Source organism: Phascolarctos cinereus, unplaced genomic scaffold, assembly GCF_003287225.1.
Source record: "Phascolarctos cinereus isolate Bilbo 61053 unplaced genomic scaffold, phaCin_HiC Scaffold_5;HRSCAF=322, whole genome shotgun sequence".
Classification (NCBI taxonomy): domain Eukaryota; kingdom Metazoa; phylum Chordata; class Mammalia; order Diprotodontia; family Phascolarctidae; genus Phascolarctos; species Phascolarctos cinereus.
The window spans coordinates 258906231-258926100 of record NW_027555958.1 but is presented as its reverse complement, the minus strand read 5'-3'; the positions used below and the strand labels follow the sequence as shown (position 1 = coordinate 258926100).

The window sequence follows — 19870 nt, the reverse complement described above, 5'->3', positions numbered from 1 at the left end:
GCCTTGGCTCCATGACTTTGGGCTCCACAACTTTGGGCTCTTTTCTGTTGCTTGTTACCCCTGTGGCCCTAAGTTTTTTAGGTTATCTTCTGAGATTTGGAATAGAAGCTCTCAAACGTCACTTCCACCTCTAAATTCTGTGCTCCTCTATAAACTAGTTGGTGCAAGGGTTAACTGTTTTTGGATTCCTAGGATAGAGTATTTATTGGTAAGACTTCCTGATTTTCACTTAGGAGTGTGTTTCTGTGATATGGGAGAGGTTGGATCCAGAAGATTAATTTTGTAGCTTGTTACTTCTGCTCCATTCAACATTTTCTTCTCCGATTATATCACAAAACCCAGCATTTTCCCAAAAACAATCTCTTTCTTTCTCCGTTGATTACAGAAGAGCAGGATGTAAAAGTAGAATGTTTTTCTTTAAACTTCTAAACCTTATTTTGAAATCACTTTACTGGCTGTACTAGATTTAGAAAGCACTTTAATCTGTTCATTCTGGGTTTAGATGGGTGAGATTTTTCAGTTATCGTAAGTGTTCTGAATAACTTTAATAATGTAATATGATAATCTGATCACTTTTTTCCCCTCCTCCTTCCCAGTTTGGCATCAGCCAGTTTTCTTCCAAAATACTTCAGTTCCAAATGGAGTTTTTCCAAATTTCAGGTTCCTTCAGGCTCTCCATGCATTTGTGCCTTCGGAACAGAGCCAAATGCTGTCATAGGTAAGTTTCTTTTAGAAGTGTCTTTGTATGTTTAGAGAAAAAAAAATTCCCCAACTACCTTCTCTTTAACCGAGAGAGCACATTAAGTTTTTCTCCCACAGTCAGTTTTTGATTTTTATCTAACAAGTAAAGGTCTTATAGCTCTAAAAGAAATTATCTTCAGTACCTATCCTTCCTGCTTCTCCATTGTAGATTCAGTCAGAGCCTTTCAAAATGTATTGTTTGGAGAATTATATTTGGTATAAGCACCTAACTGCTCTCAGTATTTCTCTAGGAAATTCATAGATAACTTCATCATGTGAGTTCTATAAAAGTGGTCTGATACCAGATAAAATATTTTCCTACAAGTTGGGTATTCAGTTTTCCTTCAAAGAAACTACAATAGCTGCGTAGCTTAAAGGAAAAAAGTGTTCATTAGAGTAGATTTGGTGTAGTGAGAGATGGTTTTGGGTCTATTCTGATAATTCTTTGAGACCAGCATTTAGTTTCCCAAGACAGTAGTGTTTTAATTTATAGTTTTCAATTACAGTTTTGAAAAAGAAAGTAATATGCTTTAGACTTTTAAAAGAAAAATCAGATAAAATGGGTTTCCTTTTCCTTAGCAATCTGTGCGGATGGCAGCTATTACAAGTTCTTATTCAATCAAAAAGGAGAATGTTCCCGTGATGTCTATGCTCAATTTCTAGAAATGACTGATGACAAGCTTTGACCTTGCAAGAGAAGTATTTGGACTGAAGTACTGCTGAGTTATTCTGCAACACTTGGAGGACTCAATACTAACCTGTAGTATTCCCCAGTTCTGGTGGAATGTAGGCCTCACTGAGGAACAGGCTCCAGGGAACTAACCAGGAAGAGTCTTGGTTGGGAAGTAACGTACCATTATTTGATTTCCTTTTATAAGTGAGGCCTCACATTTCTCGCATGAATGGAAAAGGAAACAAATCAGTGTGCCAGGGTGAGCACTCAGGTGGTTTTTCAACAGCTTGAGCTTTTTCTTGGTTTATTTTCTTTATTCTAATGATGAAGTTAGCTTTACAAGTTCATTTGTACCCTCTGTACCAAAACAAGCAGGAGTTTTGTACAGGGGATTGGACTAGTTCGGATATTGACATTTGTTTAGGCAATAGCTTACATCCTTTTCATTGAGCCTTTTGGTGGGGAAATGAACTATTTATGTAAATACTAGTTCTTGTAGTGTAACAAGATTTTAAATAGAATAGGAAAACCAGCAGCTTGCCTTAGTACAGAAGAAATGCATTCCTTCTTCAGATCTAAAAACACAAAGAGGAAAAATACACAAAATATGCTTTAGCAATTGCAGTCTGAATTCTTTCTCTACTTAAAGTCACCAGTGCAGGTCTTTAGGTTTGTTTTATTCATGTATACACATGTGCTGACTTTGAATGTTGGTATATGGAGTTAGGAACATTAATACAGAAGCTAGAACAGACTCTCCAACTTTGCTAAGGCTTATTGCTGACAGGAGTAATTTCTCCTCAGATAGAAATACAGCCCTGAGGAGAGTGAATCCATCTTAATTTCAGGGAAAAACAGAGTAAGTGGAACAAAATATCAAAAACAGATTTTTTTAGAAGTTCTTATCAGTGACTTTCAGTTTAGACAGTAAGATTTGGCATTTATTCCAGTGATGCCATACTGCTGCATTCCAAAGAGAGTGAGCAAGAGTGTATGAAACTCATTTATATTTCTGTTGGTGCTTAGTTTGGGTACTTCACTGTTACCTTTCCCTGTAACATCATTTTTCCGCACTGTTATAAAAGTGGCTACACACTAATTATTTTGGAAACGAAAGGCACATAGCATTTTGGAACTAAAATAGAATATTGTTATGGGATCTGTGTTGTTAACACTGCTTATGTAAGGTTTTGCTTGATTGTAAATTACCTTGAGACTTAATTTTATGTGTTCCCGGTTTCACATCTCACTTTGTCTAAAAGATCTGTACCTGCGAGGTCTTTCCATTTTGCCTGATTCTTGACAGTGTCATGTTATATTGACTAACTTTTATGTAAAGTATGCATGTTCCTTTTGTGTGGATTTAATCATGAAAATTCATTTTGCACATTTATTTGTAACATTTCTTTTAAATAAAAATGATTAATTTTGTTGTACTCTTTTCTGGTTCGGGGAAACTTGGATATCACACATGATCAAAACCAAGATGATATATGTTTTTCATGTTTTAGTAGACTCTGTTTAGATTCTACACTTTGGGAATAAACATGTAGATTAATGGCTGGGTTGAATTCTGTGAGGAGAAGGCAGAAAAGTTAAGATATCTAGAAACCAGAATTTTGAAGATCTGTTTCCATTAATAGAAATTGCTTTTTCAGTCTTGGATAAAACACAAACCAATCTTAAGTTTCTCCTTCCTTCCCAGAAGAGTGGCCAGTAACACTTTTAGATATATCTTAACATGTTCTCAGCTATCCTGGTATGGTTCTTCAGGGAAGTACAGCAACCTAATCTACTACTTTTTCATGTGTGTGTCTTACAGGTGAGAGAAGGATTGTCATTTTGGAATAGCACATAGTAGCTCTAGGTGTGTTAGGTGGATTGTTAACTACCTCAAATAGCTTAGGATCTTTTGTTTGGAATTAGAATGGAACTTAGTTTCCTCATCTGTGAAATGAAGGTGGTTAAATGAACCATTTGAGACCCAGAGAAGTTGTGACTGGCCCAAGGTTAGCCTGATAAAATAGCAGAGCTAAGTTTCAAAATTGTATGTGTGTCACAAATGCCCATGGAGCTACAAGCTGATTGAGGGATAGAAGACATAAATAACTATAATAGGAGATAAGTGCCAAACAATGCTTTGTGGAGTCTGAGTGGTTAGAGGCTTCCTTAAAGAGATGACATTTGAATTGGGTTTTAAAGAATGGGTGGGAAATCTACATATGAAAAGAATCCAGGGGCATTCCAGGCATGGGAGCATGAGTTATAGGAAGCCAGAAGGTAGACAAATTAGTGAGGACCAGTATGAATGATGTATTGAAAGCAAGGAGAGAATTTGAGACAGAAAGAGACTGTTGTCCAGGCAGACGTTATTGGTGGCCATAAAATTATTCTGTGCCCTTTTCTCTCCCATGTAGCTAAAGAGAATTTTTTAATTCTAAATTTAGTAATCATGTCAGAACAACATATAAATACTCCTGAAATGATTGTCAACTCCTTGAAGAGCAGGGCCTGTCTTTTTCAAATACTTGTCTTTTACCTGTCTTTGTATTCACAGGGCCTGGCCTGTAGTAGGTGCTTAATAATGGCTAGTTGACAGACTGATTTTAGATTAAAATGTAAAGTTGAATTTTTTGCTGTGTTAAATTTAATAAGACAGTCATTTTCCTGTTTGTTTCCATGACTCTTTCTGAACTCAGTTGTGCTTTTTTTTTTTGAGAAAGTGTGATGTGGTGCAGTGGTTCAAACTTAAGTGGAAATGGAGCTATTAAACCCCTCTAAAATGATCCCGCAGGCTGCATATTGACTTAGTTTTAAAATGTGATCTCATCTATGTTTTCCTGTACTGTTATTCATTTTGTTGAATATTTCCCAATTACATTTTAATCTGCTTTAGTTTGGAGTTGGGAGTGTGGTGGGATCTGTATTTGACACCTCTGGTGTAGTAAATAGAGAATTGGCCTTGAAGTCAAAAACACCTTGATTCACTTCCTGCCTTTGACACATAATGCCTGTGTGACCCTGAACAAATCACTTCATCTCTTAGTGTGCAAGCTACTCACTAAGATTTAAGTTATAGAGAAAGTGCTGACCTGCATTGGCTGAGGGAGTTTCCTCACCTTCAAGGTTCTTATGCCAATGAAATTATAGATCCATTCCTGTCTCTATTTCTGATATATAGTTGTGGGTAGTGTTTGTTCCCCATGGCTGGAATGCTCTCTCTCCCCCTTTCCACTTTCCGGCTTTCTTGGTGGCTTCAAGTCCTAGCTAAAATTCTCTCCTATGGGAAAGCTTTTCTCAGTCCTTCTAAATTCTACTTTATCCTCTGTTCATTATTTCCTATTCATCCTATATACAGCTTGCTTGTACATAGTTGTTTGCATGTTGTCACCCCCATTGGATTGTGGGCTTCTCAAGGGCAGGGACTTTTTTTTTTGGCTTTTTTTTAAATCCCCAGGGCTAATTACAGTTCCTAGCACATGGTAGGCACTTAATAAATATTCATTGACTCAGTAGTGTGTATACTATTCTGATTCTGTGCACCATCATAAGATAGGCCTGTTCTAGCATGAAGACCTTGTCTTCAATTAGGAAGTAACTTTCAAATCTGCTGCTAAGGAAGGAACACTGATTTAAGTTTGTTTCATTATAGTCACCTTAAAGCCCAGGCCCCTCAAAATTGACTTTAATTTTAAATCTACAAGCCAGGTGAAGTGGATTTGAGGGTGGCAGTAGATCCTAAACTTTAATGTTCTCATCTTTAAAATGGGGTGTGTGTGTATGGTGGGAGGGTTTAAATGACACTTGAACAAGGGAAGAATAGGTTCTAGATCTCTCCTGTAGTGGGGAAACATTATGAAAAAAGGCTTGAAACTAGATATCAGGCTTACTCAGGATCCAAAGATTAGTGAAAATAAATAATCATTAACCACTAGCTACCCCTTCCTTACCAGAAGGATGGTACACTAGAAGGATGATGAATCTGGAGACCAAGGCAGCTTCCATCATTGAGAATTTACATTGTAGCCATCTGAACTTTGTTTTGTAACAATATGGAAAACATTAGTACTTGAAGTCAATTTAGAGATTTAACAAATGAAAAGAACAAGCTAGAAGAGCATAAGATGCAGCTGGGAGGTACTGTGATTGCCTGTTGGACCTGGGCTCAGAAAGTCTCCAGTTTCAGATGTAACCCTAAAGCCCCTGAAAAGCTATGACTGGGCAAGAGCTGTGGAGAGGATAATAACACCTACTATCCATGGTTGCTATCAGGATAAAATGACAATACTTGTAAAATGCTTTGCTAATGTAGAATGATACATAAATGCCATCGGTAATCATTACTAACTTGGACAAGCCACTTTATCTCTCTGAATTGGTTTCCTTATCTGTTAAATTAGAACACTTCCCTTCTTACACCTCGCAAGATTATTATGTGAAGCTCCAGTCAGATGTGTGCAAAATGCCTTGCTAATCTCTATGTCATCTTATGAGCATCCCAGATTTTTTTATTCGTTTAAATGAATAAAATTCTTTTAAAGAAGACCTCTTCAAAGATATATAATTACTTCAATAACATTCTTGCCATTGCTGAAAAATTGTGGCGTGCTTCTGTGGAAATCACCTTGAGACTTTGGGGCACATTATTTTGAATATTCTCAGTAGTAACAAACAAATGTTCTTTAAAGGTACATTGCTTTCTTGAAACAATCCATGTTGCAGCATGGAACTAGGTAACATTTGGATCAAAATAAAGACATAACTACATGACTCCTTGTGCAGCTCAAAGAAGCTTTGAAGTCAATATCACTTGGATCTTTTAAATCAGCCTTTTAAATCTGAGTACATATGAACAAACCAACTTCATTACTTTTATGTAAAAAAGTAGAAAACCATCAAGATTTGGGTTTTCCATGATGACAAATTGACTTAGTTTTCCAACACATATATTCTTTATTCTTAGTACTTTTCCTTACCAGAGGAACTAGAAGAAAATCTTGGAATCTTGAGTATATTTCTACCAAGGAGGTGACAGACTCAGAGCAATTCTACAAAATAGCAAGATTTAATTCCCAAGGTTTTCTGAGTTGCAAAAACTGCAAAGTGGTTTCCCTTCCCCTATGAATTGGAAAGATTTGATATTTGTTTCTTAAATAGTGGCCACATTTGAGCATGTGCACAAAATAACATAGATCCATTGCAGGTTTATTTTAGTTCTGGGGAAAAGAAAAACAAATCAGATTCCCTTATATGTACATTACTGAGTATTAAAGTCACTGCACAGGGGTATCACTGCTTGATGCAGAGAATCACAAAGAATAAAGGACCTGAGTTAAGAAAGCTAACATGGTCATTAAGAGTCTGTATGGTGTGTCAATTAAACAAGCGTTACCACATTACCAGGAACTCTGTGAAAATTCTTAAGATTCTGTTAAATTTTACAAAAGTTTGGTTCCCTATTTTAAACATCTTTTGTCATACTGTTTCTAAGAAAAATGTTTTTGGAAAGGCTGTGAATGTGTAACTGAGAAATCATTGTTTACAAAATTCTTGAAGGCAGAAGAAGTTCAAGGAAGAAGCATCTCAAATGTGATTGGAGGAAGTTTGACTGATTTTTGGCTACTTACAGATATATTTGTTAAGTGTGGCCCTATAAAAAGGGACTGATGTCCTTTTAGATATTCTGCCTGTGATTCAGGGAGTTGCTTCCATATGGACGGTGGCTGTGAGGGCCAGTTGGCTAAGTTTTTCCTTAGACATGGAAAACAGTCTTGGATTTTGAATCTGCTCCGGTCAGTTATGCCTTTTTCTATTAAAAAAAACAAGGATTATTTATGAATTCTTATAAACAAAATCCTAGCTCTATCCAAAAGGGACATTTTCTTCTGCTAAGCTTTATACACATAGTTCTTACCTCACCTGTAAAATGGGGATGATAAAGTTGATGTTTGTGGATTCCCTAGGTACTTTAATACTTGAGAGTGATTTGTCTCTTCTGTGCCCCCCAAGTTAAAAAAAAAATACTTGGTTTAGCACCTTACAGCTGAGTTTCAGAAAAGGAGGACGAAGCTGGGACCGAGTCCCACAGCATGTCAGGAAACTCAAGGCATTAGTTTATATAGTGGATTTGCAGCAGACCCATACATAGGGTCCAGATGCATATGTATTCAAATGACATTTGTCAGGAAAGCAGTAAGTTTGAGAGCAGGAAGACAGGATATCAGCAAGTTTTCCTGCCCAAGGGCAAGGCACTATGAAAGAGATGTGAGGCACTTGGGACCAAGAAGGACCCTACTACTGTGACAAAATTCTGGCCTACTCAGGAGCTTCCTAGTAATACTTCCTGCTAAAGTAGGAAATAATCCTATCTTGTACGTAGACAGTATATGCCCCAAAGTTGAAGAGGGAATTAAGTGGTTGTTAGTTAATTAAGTATACATCTTGATGACTTGCTTTCAGTTTAACAGAAAGAAGGTTTTGCTATACTTCCTGCTTTGTCCCTTTTTCCCAAGGGAAAACTGGTTTCTGTAGCCTGCACCTCTCTTGGCTTTAAGCACCTTGGTTTTCCAGGTATAAGAGATTGATAAGGCCTGAGCTACAGATAGACATGAGTTCCATATCTTCCACAAGGTTATGTGAAACCCTAAAAGTCAGCTAGGTGGCATAATGGATAGAGTGCTAGACTGCATCATGCCCTTTCTAGTTGCAGGATCCTAGGCAAGTCATTTAATCTTTCTCAGCTTCAGTGTCCTCATCTGTAAATGCAATAATATTAGCACCTTAGCTCCATTGGATCAAATTGGATTACATTACATATAAGGTGCTTTGCAAACCTACAAGTGCTACATAAATGCTAACTGTTTTTCTTCCCAACCAGAAGACTTCTTACCTATCTAACTTCCTTCTCTAGATGTATTGTAGTGTTTTGTTACTTAGATCAGCATCAGCATGGAATATACATCATAACTCCCCTTAGCCTACAACTTTGCTGGCCAGCTCCATTCAAATGTCTTCCATTGTAAGCTCAACAGCCAAAAAAAATGAATGTGCCTTTTCGCTAGAAACTGACTTCTAATTTTGTAATTTTCCCAGTCACAGAAACTTGAAAGCATTGGGCGTTTCTCTGACAATTCTGCCTGCCTCCACATTCAACATACCATTAGTTCTTTTATAAAATATTTTAAAATTCACTTTTATGTTCATTTCTGAATTATCTCCTTCCAACTTCCCCAAATCTCACTGACTGAAAAGGTGACAGAAACAAAACTAATTATACATGTGGATAGTCAAAACAGATTTCCACATTAGCCATATTAGAGAGAAAGAAAAGAAGGGGGGGAAAAGGACAAAAAGCAAGAAAAAATGTTTCAGTCTGCACTCTGAGTTGATCAGCTGTCTCTCTGGAGATAGAATGTTTCAATCAGAAGTCCTTTGGAACTGTGGTTGCTATTGGTTATTATACTGTATAAAATAATTCTTTGGTAGTCTAATTGGCATGACATTCCATAAGTAAATTAATTTTGGTAGCATTGTCATTTTTATAATATTGGTTTAGCTTAGAAACAAGCAATATATTTCCATTTATTTTGATCTTTATTTGTATCAAGAGTGTTTTGAAACTGTGCTCATATAGTTTCATGTCTTGGCAGGTAAGACTCCCAAATATTTAAAAATGTCTGTTATTTTAAATGGAATGTCTGTGACTTCCTCTTGGATGTTGTTGGTAATAAACAGAAATACTGATGATTTATTTGTGTTGGTTTATTTTATATCCTGCAACTCTGCTGAAGCTGTTGATTCAGTTATTTTTTGTGACTCTAGTTTAAGTAGACCATCATATCTGCAAAAAGTTAGTGTTTTCTTTTCTCTTTGCCTATGCTTATTCTTTTAGTTTTTCTTGTCTTATTGCTATAGCAATGGCATTTCTAGTACATTGAATAATAATGTTGTGATAGTGGACATCCTTGCTTCACTGCTGATCTTATTGGAAAGCCTCCTAACTTTTCCCAATTACAGATAATGCTGCCTCTTGGTTTTAGATAGATATTGTTTTTCATTTTAAGGCAAACTTAGTTTATTCTGATGCTTCTAGTTTTTTTTAACAGAAATATTTTAATAAAAATATCTTGTCAAAAAAAGTTTCTACATGTATTGATATAAGCATATGATTTTTATGTTTGTAGTTTTCCTAATATTGAACCAGCCTTAAATTCCTGGTACAAATCCAGCTTAGACATAGTGTATGATTTTTGTAATATATTGCTGTGATGTGTGCTAACATTTTATTCAAAATATTTACCTCAACATTAAGGAAATTGGTCTATAGTTTTGTTTCTCTGTTTTGATTTTTTGTGTTAGGTATCAAGATTATATTTGTGTCATAGGAAGAATTTGGTTGAACCCCTTTATCTATTTTTTCAAACCATTTCTGTAGAATTGGAATTCTTTAAATGTTTGGTAGAATTTGCTTGTAAGTCATGTTGTCCTGGGTTTCTTTTTCCTTTGAGAATTCATTCATAGAGTTTTCAATTTCTTTTTCTAGGTAAGAATAGGGTTAAGGCTTCTATTTCTTATTCTGTTCTGGTAATTTATATTTTTTAAAATATTCATGCATTTTATTTAGATTTATTGTCAGTTTTATTGGCATAAAGTTAGGCAAAATAGCTCCTAACTGGTTTTTGTTTCTTCTTGATATTGGTAATATGGTTTTCTTTCTTTTTAAAAATCAGTTATCTAAAGGCTTATCTGCTTTTTTTCTTTAAAAAAGCAGCACCCAGATTGATTAATTCAGTGTATTTTTTTTTCTTTCAGTTTTGCTAATCTGTCTTGATTTTCAGGGTTTCTAGCTGGATGTTTAATCTGGGAGTTTTAATTTGTTGGTTTCCTACATTTTTTTAGATGCATGCTCAGTTAGCTGATCTGTTCTTTATGTTATTGCTGAAAGTGTTTAGAGATAAAAATTGTATATTGTCTTTAAGGAGATTATTGATTTTTTTAACATGGTTTTTTTGGCCCATCCATTCTTTAGTATTAAATTGTTTATTCTCCAGTTAATTTTTAATCTTTTCCTAAAAGGGCTTTTATTAAATATAATTTTATTACATTATAGTCAGTAAGAAACATTTAATGCTTCTTTCATTTGTTTGTGAATTTTTCTTTTCTTTTTCAAATTCAATTTTATTTTTCAGCACCAAAATCTTTCCTTCTGTCTGCCTTCTCTCTTGCCCTCTGAGAAGGTAAGAAAAAGAAAACCAATTACAAATCGGTATAGCAATACAAGACAAATTCTAGCACTCTTCATATCCCCCCCATTTTTTTTTTAAAAGCAAAGAAAACATGCTTCAGTCAGCACTCTGAGTGTTTCAGCTTTCTATGTGTCGTTATAAGTGCTTTGGAATTTTGGTTGGTCATTGTGTAGATCAGAATTCCTAAGTGTTTCAAAGTTGATTATATTTACAAAATTGTTTTTGTGTACTTTGTTTTCTTGGTTCTGCTTGCTCACTTTGCCTGAATTTATACAATTCTTCCCTGGTTTTTCTGAAACCATTCCCTTCATTATTTCTTTTTTTTTTTAATTAGGAAAACTATAAACATAACTGAATTTGGGGAGGCAGTCAGGGTCACACATCTAGTAAGTGTCGAGTGTCTGAGGCTGGATTTGAACTCAGGTCTTCCTGATTCCAAGGCCAGAGTTCTATCCACTGTGCCACCTAGCTGCCCCTGCCTTCATTTCTTACTACCAATAATATCCATCATATTCATATACTGTATTTTATTTAGCACTTCCCCCATTGATAAGTGCCCTCTACATTTCCAACTCTTTGCTATCACAAAAAGAATTGTTACATATGTATTTTTTACATATGAGTACTTTTCTTTGATCTTTTTTAGGTTAGCAATGACTTAGCAGTGATATCCATGGGTCAAAGGATATGCAGAGTTTAATGGCTTTTTGGAAATAGTTCCAAATTGCCTTCCATAATGGTTGGACCAGTTGCCATCTCTACAAGAGTGCATTAAAGTTCTTGTTTTCCCATAGCCCTTCAAACATTTCTCATTTTCCTTTTTTCTCAACTTTGGCAGTATGAGGGGTTGAACCTGCGAGTTGCTTCAGTTTGCATTTCTCTAATTATTAAGTGATTTAGAACATTTTTATATGACTATTAATAGCTTGGATTTCTTCTGAAAACTGCTTGTTCATATCCTTTGACCATTAATCAATTCAAGCATGACTTTTATTCTCATAAATTTGACTTAGTTCCCTATATATCTTAGAAACAAGATCTTTATCAGAAAACCGTACTCCAAAGATTTCTCCCCCTATTTTCCTGCATCTTTTCTAATTTTAACTGCTTTGGCTTTGTTTGGCCAATTTTTTTTTTTTTAGTTTTATGCAGTTAAAATTGTTTAACTTTAATTGGCCATTCTTTTTTGGTTTTGAACTCTTATCCATAGATCTGATAAGGTAGTTGCTTCACAAATTTGCTTTGTTACCCTTTCTGTACCCATTTGGAGGTGATCTTGGTATGCAGTATGAGATGTGCTCTATACTTTCTTCCAGGCCATATTCCAGTTTTCCCTACAGTTTTTGTTAAATAGTTAGGTATTGTACCAATAGTTATGGTCTTTGAATTTATCAAAACCTAGTTTACTATGTTTATTTGCTTCAGTATATGTCTAATCTATTTGACTGATCGAACTTTATTTCTTACCCAGTACCAAACTCTTTTGACAACTTTCACTTTTGAGATCAGGTGCTGTTAGGCCTTTTCCCTTCCATTCCCCTAATTCTTCCCCCTTGATTTCTCTGATATTCTTGGCTTTTTGTTCCTCTAGGTGAATCTTGTTATTATTTTTTCTGACTTTTAAAAGTAAAATCTTTGTTACTTTGATTGGCATGGCACTGAAGAAGTAAATTAATTTAGGCACTATTGTCATTTTTATTATATTAGCTCAGGTTAGCTATGAGCAATTAATATTTTTCCAGTTATTTAGTTGTGCTTTTTTTTTTTGCATTAAGGGCGATTTGTAATTATATTTATATAGTCTCAGTGTGTCTTTGAAGGGAAATTCCCAAGAATTTTCTGTTGCTATTTTAATTGGAATTTTTCTATTTCTTCTTGCTGGATTTTATTGATAATATACAGAAATGGTAGGGTTCTCTAAGTAAATCATCATATCACTTGCAAAAAGGGGTAGTTGTAACCTCTTTGCCTATATTTATTCTTTTTTCTTATTGCTATAGGTATAACCTATAGTATGATGTTGTACAATATTGAACTAGAGTATTGAATAATAATGGTGATAATGGACAGACATCCTTGTTTTACTGCTGTTGTTCTGCTGATGTTAATGAAATGGATTCTAGTTTGTTTCCATTACAGATAATGTTGGCTCCATTTATTCTTCTGCTTTCTATTGTTTATTCTTATTTATTTTTAAAAAAACAGAACAGGTGTTATATTTTGTCAAAAGCTTTTTCTGCATCTGGGGAAATAGTCATGGTTTTTGTTGTTTTTGTTATTAATATGGTCAATTAAATTTATAGTTTTTCTGTTATTGAACTAACTATTGAACCATTCCTTCTATAAATCCAGGCTGGTCTTGTAGTATAAGATCTTGATATAGTGTCATCGTCTCCTTGCTAATATTTTTATTTAAAATTAAGAAATTGGTCTATAGTTTTCTTTCTCTATTTTGATTCCCTGTGTTAGGTATTAAGACCATATTTATGTCATAGGAGTAATTTGATGGGGCCCCTTCTTTTCCTGTTTTTCCAAATAGTTTATATAGTATTGGAAGTTATTGTTTTTTTGTAAAATGTTTGGTAAAACAAATGAAAGAATATTTGTAAAAGCAACTAACATAGTGCCTTGTCATATAATAGGTACTAACTATTCAAATGTTTATTCCCTTCCCCAAGCCCATTATCCCCTCACACCAAAAATTTGTTTGTAGATATTTCTGGTCTTGGGGTTTTTTCCCTTCGAGTTTTATTTATGGCTTCTTAATTTTCTTTTAATGTAGTATTATTTAAATAACTCTATTTATCACTGATAATCTTTATAATTTTGTAAATAATTATGCATTTCTTTAAGTTGTTCAATTTTATTGGCATATTGTTGGACAGAACAGCTCCCAGCAATTTCTTTTACTTTTACAATTTATTGGTTGTGAGTTTACCTTTTCCTTTTAATAGTTTTGCTTTACTAATTTCTTTTTAAAAGAAAGTCAAATTGGCTAGTGGTTTTTTTTTATTAATTTCCCCAAAACAAGCTCCTAATTTTATTACTTTGATTAAAAAAAATTTTCAGTTTTGTCAATCTCATCTTTGGTTTTCTGGATTTCTATCTTCATGTTTACTTGGCATTTTTAAATTGTTGGTTTTCTGGAGTTTTGTTCTTGTTGCTTGTTTGTTTTGTTGTTGCTGCAGGTCAGATTTGGTAATCCGCTTTTTCTATAGTTGATGAAAATGTTCACAGATGCAAATTTCCCTGCAAGTGCTACTTTGGCTGCATCCCCAAAATTTTGGTATGTTGTCTCATCATTAAGGAAATTATATGATTTGTTCTTTAATCCTCCCATTCTTTAGGAGTAAGTTATTTAGTTTCCAATTCACTTTTGATCTTTTCTTCTTTATTGAATGTAATTTTTATTGCATTATAGTAGAGAAGATGCATTTAATATTTTTCCTTCTTTGCATTTGTGAAGTTTTTATGCACTAATACACACGTAATTTTTGTGAAGATGCCATTCATAGCTGAAAAATAGGTATACCTCTTTCTCTTCCTATTCATTATTCTCCAGAGGCCTGTCATTCCTAACTTTTCTAAAATTCTATTCAAGGCTAACTTTTTTCTTTTTTTAATCATATCTTTCTAAGTCTGAGAAGGATAAATTAAGGTCCTTCCCCTGCCAAAAATTAGTTTTCCTGTTTTTTTCTCCCTATAAGTTAAAGAATTTAGATGCTATGCTGTTTGATACATACATATTTAGTATTGATATTCATTATAGCCTCTTTGCTTATTTTTTTTTCCTCTTGGTATTTCCTTTGTACTTTTATTTTTTTATTTTTTTAAATTTTACTAATTTGATTTATCAACAATCACTTCCATATGTTTTGAGTTTAAAATTTTTCTCCCCCTTCCTATTAAACATATTTTCACATTAGTGATGTTGTAAGTAAAAATTAAAACCAATAGGACGAACCATCAGAAAGAGGAAACAAAACTCAACAGAAGAGAAAAAAAATGATAGCAATTCAACTTCCATAGTTCTTTCTTTGGATTGTGGATAGCATTTTCCATCATCAGGCCTCTGGAGATGACTTAATCCATGTAATGCTGAGAAGGGTTAAGTTTATCAATATTAGTCATTGCACAACGTGGCTGTTACTGTGTACAAAGTCCTCTTGGTTCTGCTCACTTCACTCAGCATCAGACCGTACAAGTCTTTCCAGGTTTTTCTGAAGTCAACTTGTTCATCATTTCTTATAGCACAATAGTATTCCATCACATTCATATACCACAACTTGCTCCGCCATTCCCCAATGGATGGGCATCCTCTCAATTTCCAATTCTTTGCCACCACAAAAAGAGCTGCTATGAATATTTTTGTCTCTTTGCTTATTTCTTAGGTTTATTTTTGTTGGTGCTTTTTGCCTGAGGTCATGATTGCTGTTTCTGCTTTTTTTGTTTGTTTTGCTCCAGCCCTTGTTTTAACTACAAGTTTCTTTCTGCTTCACATGTGTTTCTTGTAAGCAGCATATTTTTGAATTTTGGTTTCCAATCCATTCTGCTGTTTTCTTTCATTTTATGCATAAGTTCATCCCATTCACATTCACATTAAGATAGCTAACTTTTTATTTCTCTCTGTCCTATTCTCATATGTCCTTTACCTTTCTCTTTTACCCCTTTCTTCCCTTTTAAGATTTTGTTTTGTTTTTTACTTATCCCTCCCTTAATTTACTACTCTCTCAATAATTTTCTCCCTTTCCCTTAACCTTTTTCCTGTTGGGTAAAATGTACTTCTGTACCAACAGCATATATGGGTATGCACATTCTTCCCTCCTTTCACCGTTTTAGATGAATGAGGATCAAGTGGTGCCTGCTTCCCCCCATTTGCTATGTAGACTTCTCTTATCTCCATTCTTCTCCCTCACCCCTCCCTTCTCCGACTTCATTCTTCTAAGATCACCAGACATAACAGAATCATTCCCAGCTCTGCTTTCTAATCAGATTTGATGACTTCTAATGATGATAGAGTTCCTGGGGGATACACTGATTGTTTCCCCATGTAAGCACGTAAACAGTTTAAATCTTGATTAGTCCTTTAATATTGCTCACTCCTATTTTTCTAAATCTTGTGTCTATATGTTAAATTTTCTTCTCAGCTATTTCTTTTTTCAAGAATGCTTGGAAGGCTTCTTTCATTAAAGTCCCATTTTTCTCTCTAGGATTACTCTATAGCATACCTCATTTTATTGTGTTTTGCTTTATTGTGCTTCACAGATGCATATTTTACAACCCTGCATTGAGCAAGTCTATGCCATCCAAATCTATCTATTTTTCTAAAGCATATGCTTATATCATGTCTGTGTCTCATTTTGGTAATTCTTGAAATATTTCACTTTTTCACTATTATTATATCTATTATGGTGATCTGTGATCTTTGATGTTACTATTGTAATTGTTTTGAGGCACCACCAATTGTGTCCATAAAAGACAGCTAACTTAATAAATGTTTCGTGACTGCTGACTAGTTGACACATATCTGACTGCTCCACTGACTGGCCATTCTGTCTCCGTCTGTCTCCTTGGGGCTCCATGTTCCCGAAGATACAATAGGTCAATTAATAACCCTAATTAATAAAGCCTCTGAATGTTCAAGTGAAAGGAAGAGTCAGCTGATGTGGCAAACTTCATTTTTGTCTTATTTTAAAGAAATTGCCACAGCCACCCCAACCTTAGCAACCACTACTCTGATCAATTATCAGCCATCAACATTGAGGCAATAGCAATCTCCATGAGCAAAAAGATTACAACTCACTGAAGGCTCAGATGATAGTTATCATTTTTTAGTAATAAAGTATTTTTAATTATGTACATTTTAAAAAGACTCAATACTATCACACACTTAACGGATTAAATACATAGTATAAAAGTAACTTTTATATGCAACACAAAAGCAAAAAATTCATGTGACTCACTTTATGGAAGTGGTTTGGAACTGAACCCACATTATCTCTGAGGTATGCCTATACTCAGTTTTGCTAGTTATTATATATTACAAGCAAGTTATTCTTGCTTGTAAGCTGAGATATTTTATCTTGGAATATCATATACCTCAAGCTTTCTGCTCCTTTATTTTGATGGCTGCCAAATCTTTTTGAGATCCTGGCTGTGTTTCCTTGGTATTTGAATTCTTTCTTTCTAGCTGCTTACAGTATTTTTTCTTTGATCTGGGAACTCCGGATTTTGGTTATAATATAAGAATAATATAGTTTTCTTTAGGACTTCTTTCATGAGGTGACTAGTGGATCCTTTTCAATTTATACTTTACCCTCTGAGTTCTAAGCTTTTTTCTGAGCTCAGCAGTTTTCTCTCATGACTTCTTGAAATATGATTGCTCTTTGTGTCTTTGTGATTTTATTTTTGAAGTTTTCTTTGCAGAATTTTAATCCATGGGCTAGAATACCCATTTATCCTTTTTGTGAAAAGTTTGAAATCTGCTTTCCAAAAACCTAGCATGCATGTTAGAATTTGTTATCACAAATTCTAAGATGCTCCCAAGGTTCTTATGATTTTTACACCAGCAGTAACTTCTTCCTTGTTAAGAATCAGGTCCAGAATAGAGGTTCTCCTCATTAGTTCTTCTCTTTTTTTAAAGATTAAATCACCATTCAGATAAATCAAGACATTCCTCTGCTTTGGCCAGAGAATCTCAGCATCTGTCTGGAGAGTGGAATAGTGTAGCAATGGTTTATCGATTTTATTGTTTTTTCTCAAAACCAGTTTCTAGTTTTTATTAATTCAGTGGGGTTTTTTTTCTCTTTCAATTTTATTAGTCTCTCCTTTTTCAGGATTTCCAATCTGGTGTTTAAGTAGAGATTTTTAATTTGTTCTTTTTCTAGATTTTATTTTTTTAATTTTCATGCCTCTGATCTTTTTAAACTTTTGTTTTTTCATTTATCTGCTCTTTTTTACTTTTTTTAAAATTTATGCATACCATAAATTTTGGTATGTTGTCTCATTATTGTCATTTTCTGTAGTGAAATTTTAAATTATTTCTGTGATCTGTTCTGTGACTTACTTGTTCTTTAGGATTAGATTATTTAGTTTCCTATTAATTTTTAATCTCTGCTTTTTATTGCATCATGGTCTGAAAATTTAACATTTCTGCTTTTCTGCATTTATTTGTGAGGTTTTTGTGCTCTAATAACATCACCAGTTTTTGTAAAGGTGCCAAGCACAGCTAAGAAAAAAGTATACTCTTTTCTATTCCCACTCAACTTTTCTCTAGAGGTCTTATGTTAGATGATCTAAAACCATCTCTGTAACTTTTTTTAAACTTTATGGTTAAACTTATAAAGTTCTGGGAGGGGCAAATTGAGGTCCCCCACTAGCATAATTCTGCTGTCTATTTCATGTTGTAACTTTTACTTTAAGAATTTAGATGCTATGGTATTTGGTGCATATATTTAGTATTGTTTAGGAAAATGTAGTTTCCCTGATTATGTCTTTTAATTAGGCCTATTGCTTTGATCATGATGGTGGCATTTTTACTTCAACTTACGCATAATAGATTTTGCTTCAGTCCCTTATTTTGCCTCTGTGTGTGTGTTTCAAGTGTGTCTCCTGTAAACAATGTATCCTGGTTTTATTCTGGATTCTGGTTTTTAATACATTCTCTTGCTTTATGATTGAGTTCATCACATTTACATTCACAGTTATAATTACAGTATATTTCCTTCCTTCCTGTTTTGGTTTATTCTTCCCACCTCCTCAGATATTCCTCCTCAAGTCTGTTTTGCTTCTGAACATTGCCTCTCTTAATCTGCCCTCCTTTTCATTGCCCCCTCTCCTACTGGGTAAGACAGATACACCCAACTGAGTGTGGGGTGTATATGTATTATTCTCTCTTTGAACGAACTGGATGAGAGTACAGTTTGAGTATTTGTGTGCCCCTTTTATGTGAGATAATTTTCCCCATTCTTCATGCTTCCTTCACTTACCAGTGTGCATCCCTTTTTCACACCTTCATGTTTTTGGAGATCATCTCAACAAAATTGACTCACACCCATTCCCTCCTTTTAATTGCCCTAATAGTGATAAAGTTTTTAAGTGTTACATGTATCATCTTCCCACATGGCAATATAAACAGTTTAACTATATTAAGTCCCTTATTAAATCTTTCATTTATCTTTCTATACTTCTCTTCAGTCTTGTGTTTATCAAACTTTCTACTCAGCTCCAATCTTTTCATCAGGAATGCTTGACAGTCCTGTTTCATTAAATGTCCATTTCCCACCCTGTCCCCACCTAAGTTTTGCTGGGTAGGTGATTCTTGGTTGTAGGGCTAATTCCTTTGGCTTCCAGAATATCATATTCTAAGCCTTCTGCTCCTTCAACATGGAAGCCACTAAATCTCGTATGATGGTGACTATGCCTTTATGGTATCAAATAGTTTCTTTCTGGCTGCTTGCAACATTTTCTTTTTGTCCTGGGAGTTTTGGAATTTGGCTATAATATTTCTAGGAGTTTTCATTTTAGGATCACCAGGAGGTGATTGATGGTTCTTTCAGTTTTTATTTTACCTTCTGGTTCTAAGCTGTCAGGGCAGTTTTCCTCTTGAAATATGATGTTTAGGCTCATTTTTTTTAAAAACTAGATTTTTTTAGGCAATCGCAGCTAGTAAGTGTCAAGTGTTTGGTCTGAGACCTGACTTCAGGGCCAGTGCTCTATCCATTGCGCCACCTAGCTGCCCTAAGGCTCTTTTGGATCATGACTTTTAGGTAGTCCAATAATTCTTAAAATATCCCTCCTTGATCCAGGTCAGTTGTTTTTCCAATGAGATATTTCAGATTTTCTTCTAATTTTTTCATTCTTTTGACTTGTTTCTTGATATCTCAAAGAGTCATTACCTTTCACTTGCCTAATTCTAATTTTTAAGGAATTATTTTCTTCAGTGAAATTTTGTACTTCTTTTTCCATTTGGCCAATTACTTTTTTTTGGGGGGGGTCACATAGCTAGTGAGTATTATGTGTCTGAGGTCACATTTGAACTCAGGTCCTCCTGACTGTAAGGGCCAGTGCTCTATCCACTGCGCCATCTAGCTGCCCCTGGCTAGTTACTTTTTAAGGAGTTTTTTTCCAGTGAATTTCATTTGACCAATTCAATTTTTTTAAGGTGTTAACTTTCTTCAGAATTTTTTAGGTGCATCTCTTATTAAACTAT

The 19870-nt window shown here is 34.5% G+C and overlaps 1 protein-coding gene across 8 annotated transcripts in view; it reads left to right on the top strand.

The window, feature by feature from the left end:
• The window catches only part of WDR45B (WD repeat domain 45B), a 91901-nt gene that overhangs the window by 65338 nt on the left and 6693 nt on the right, over positions 1-19870 (top strand). For 3 of the 8 annotated variants that reach the window (XM_020987538.2, XM_020987542.2, XM_078155759.1), the window contains 2 exons: positions 597-718; positions 1321-2850. In XM_020987538.2, the coding sequence (XP_020843197.1) occupies positions 597-718; positions 1321-1427 (229 nt within the window). In that variant the 3' untranslated portion in view covers positions 1428-2850. Of the gene's footprint in view, positions 1-596; positions 719-1320; positions 2851-19870 lie in introns of those variants that run through there. The other 5 variants (XM_020987539.2, XM_020987541.2, XM_020987544.2 and 2 more) reach the window with 3 other exon arrangements.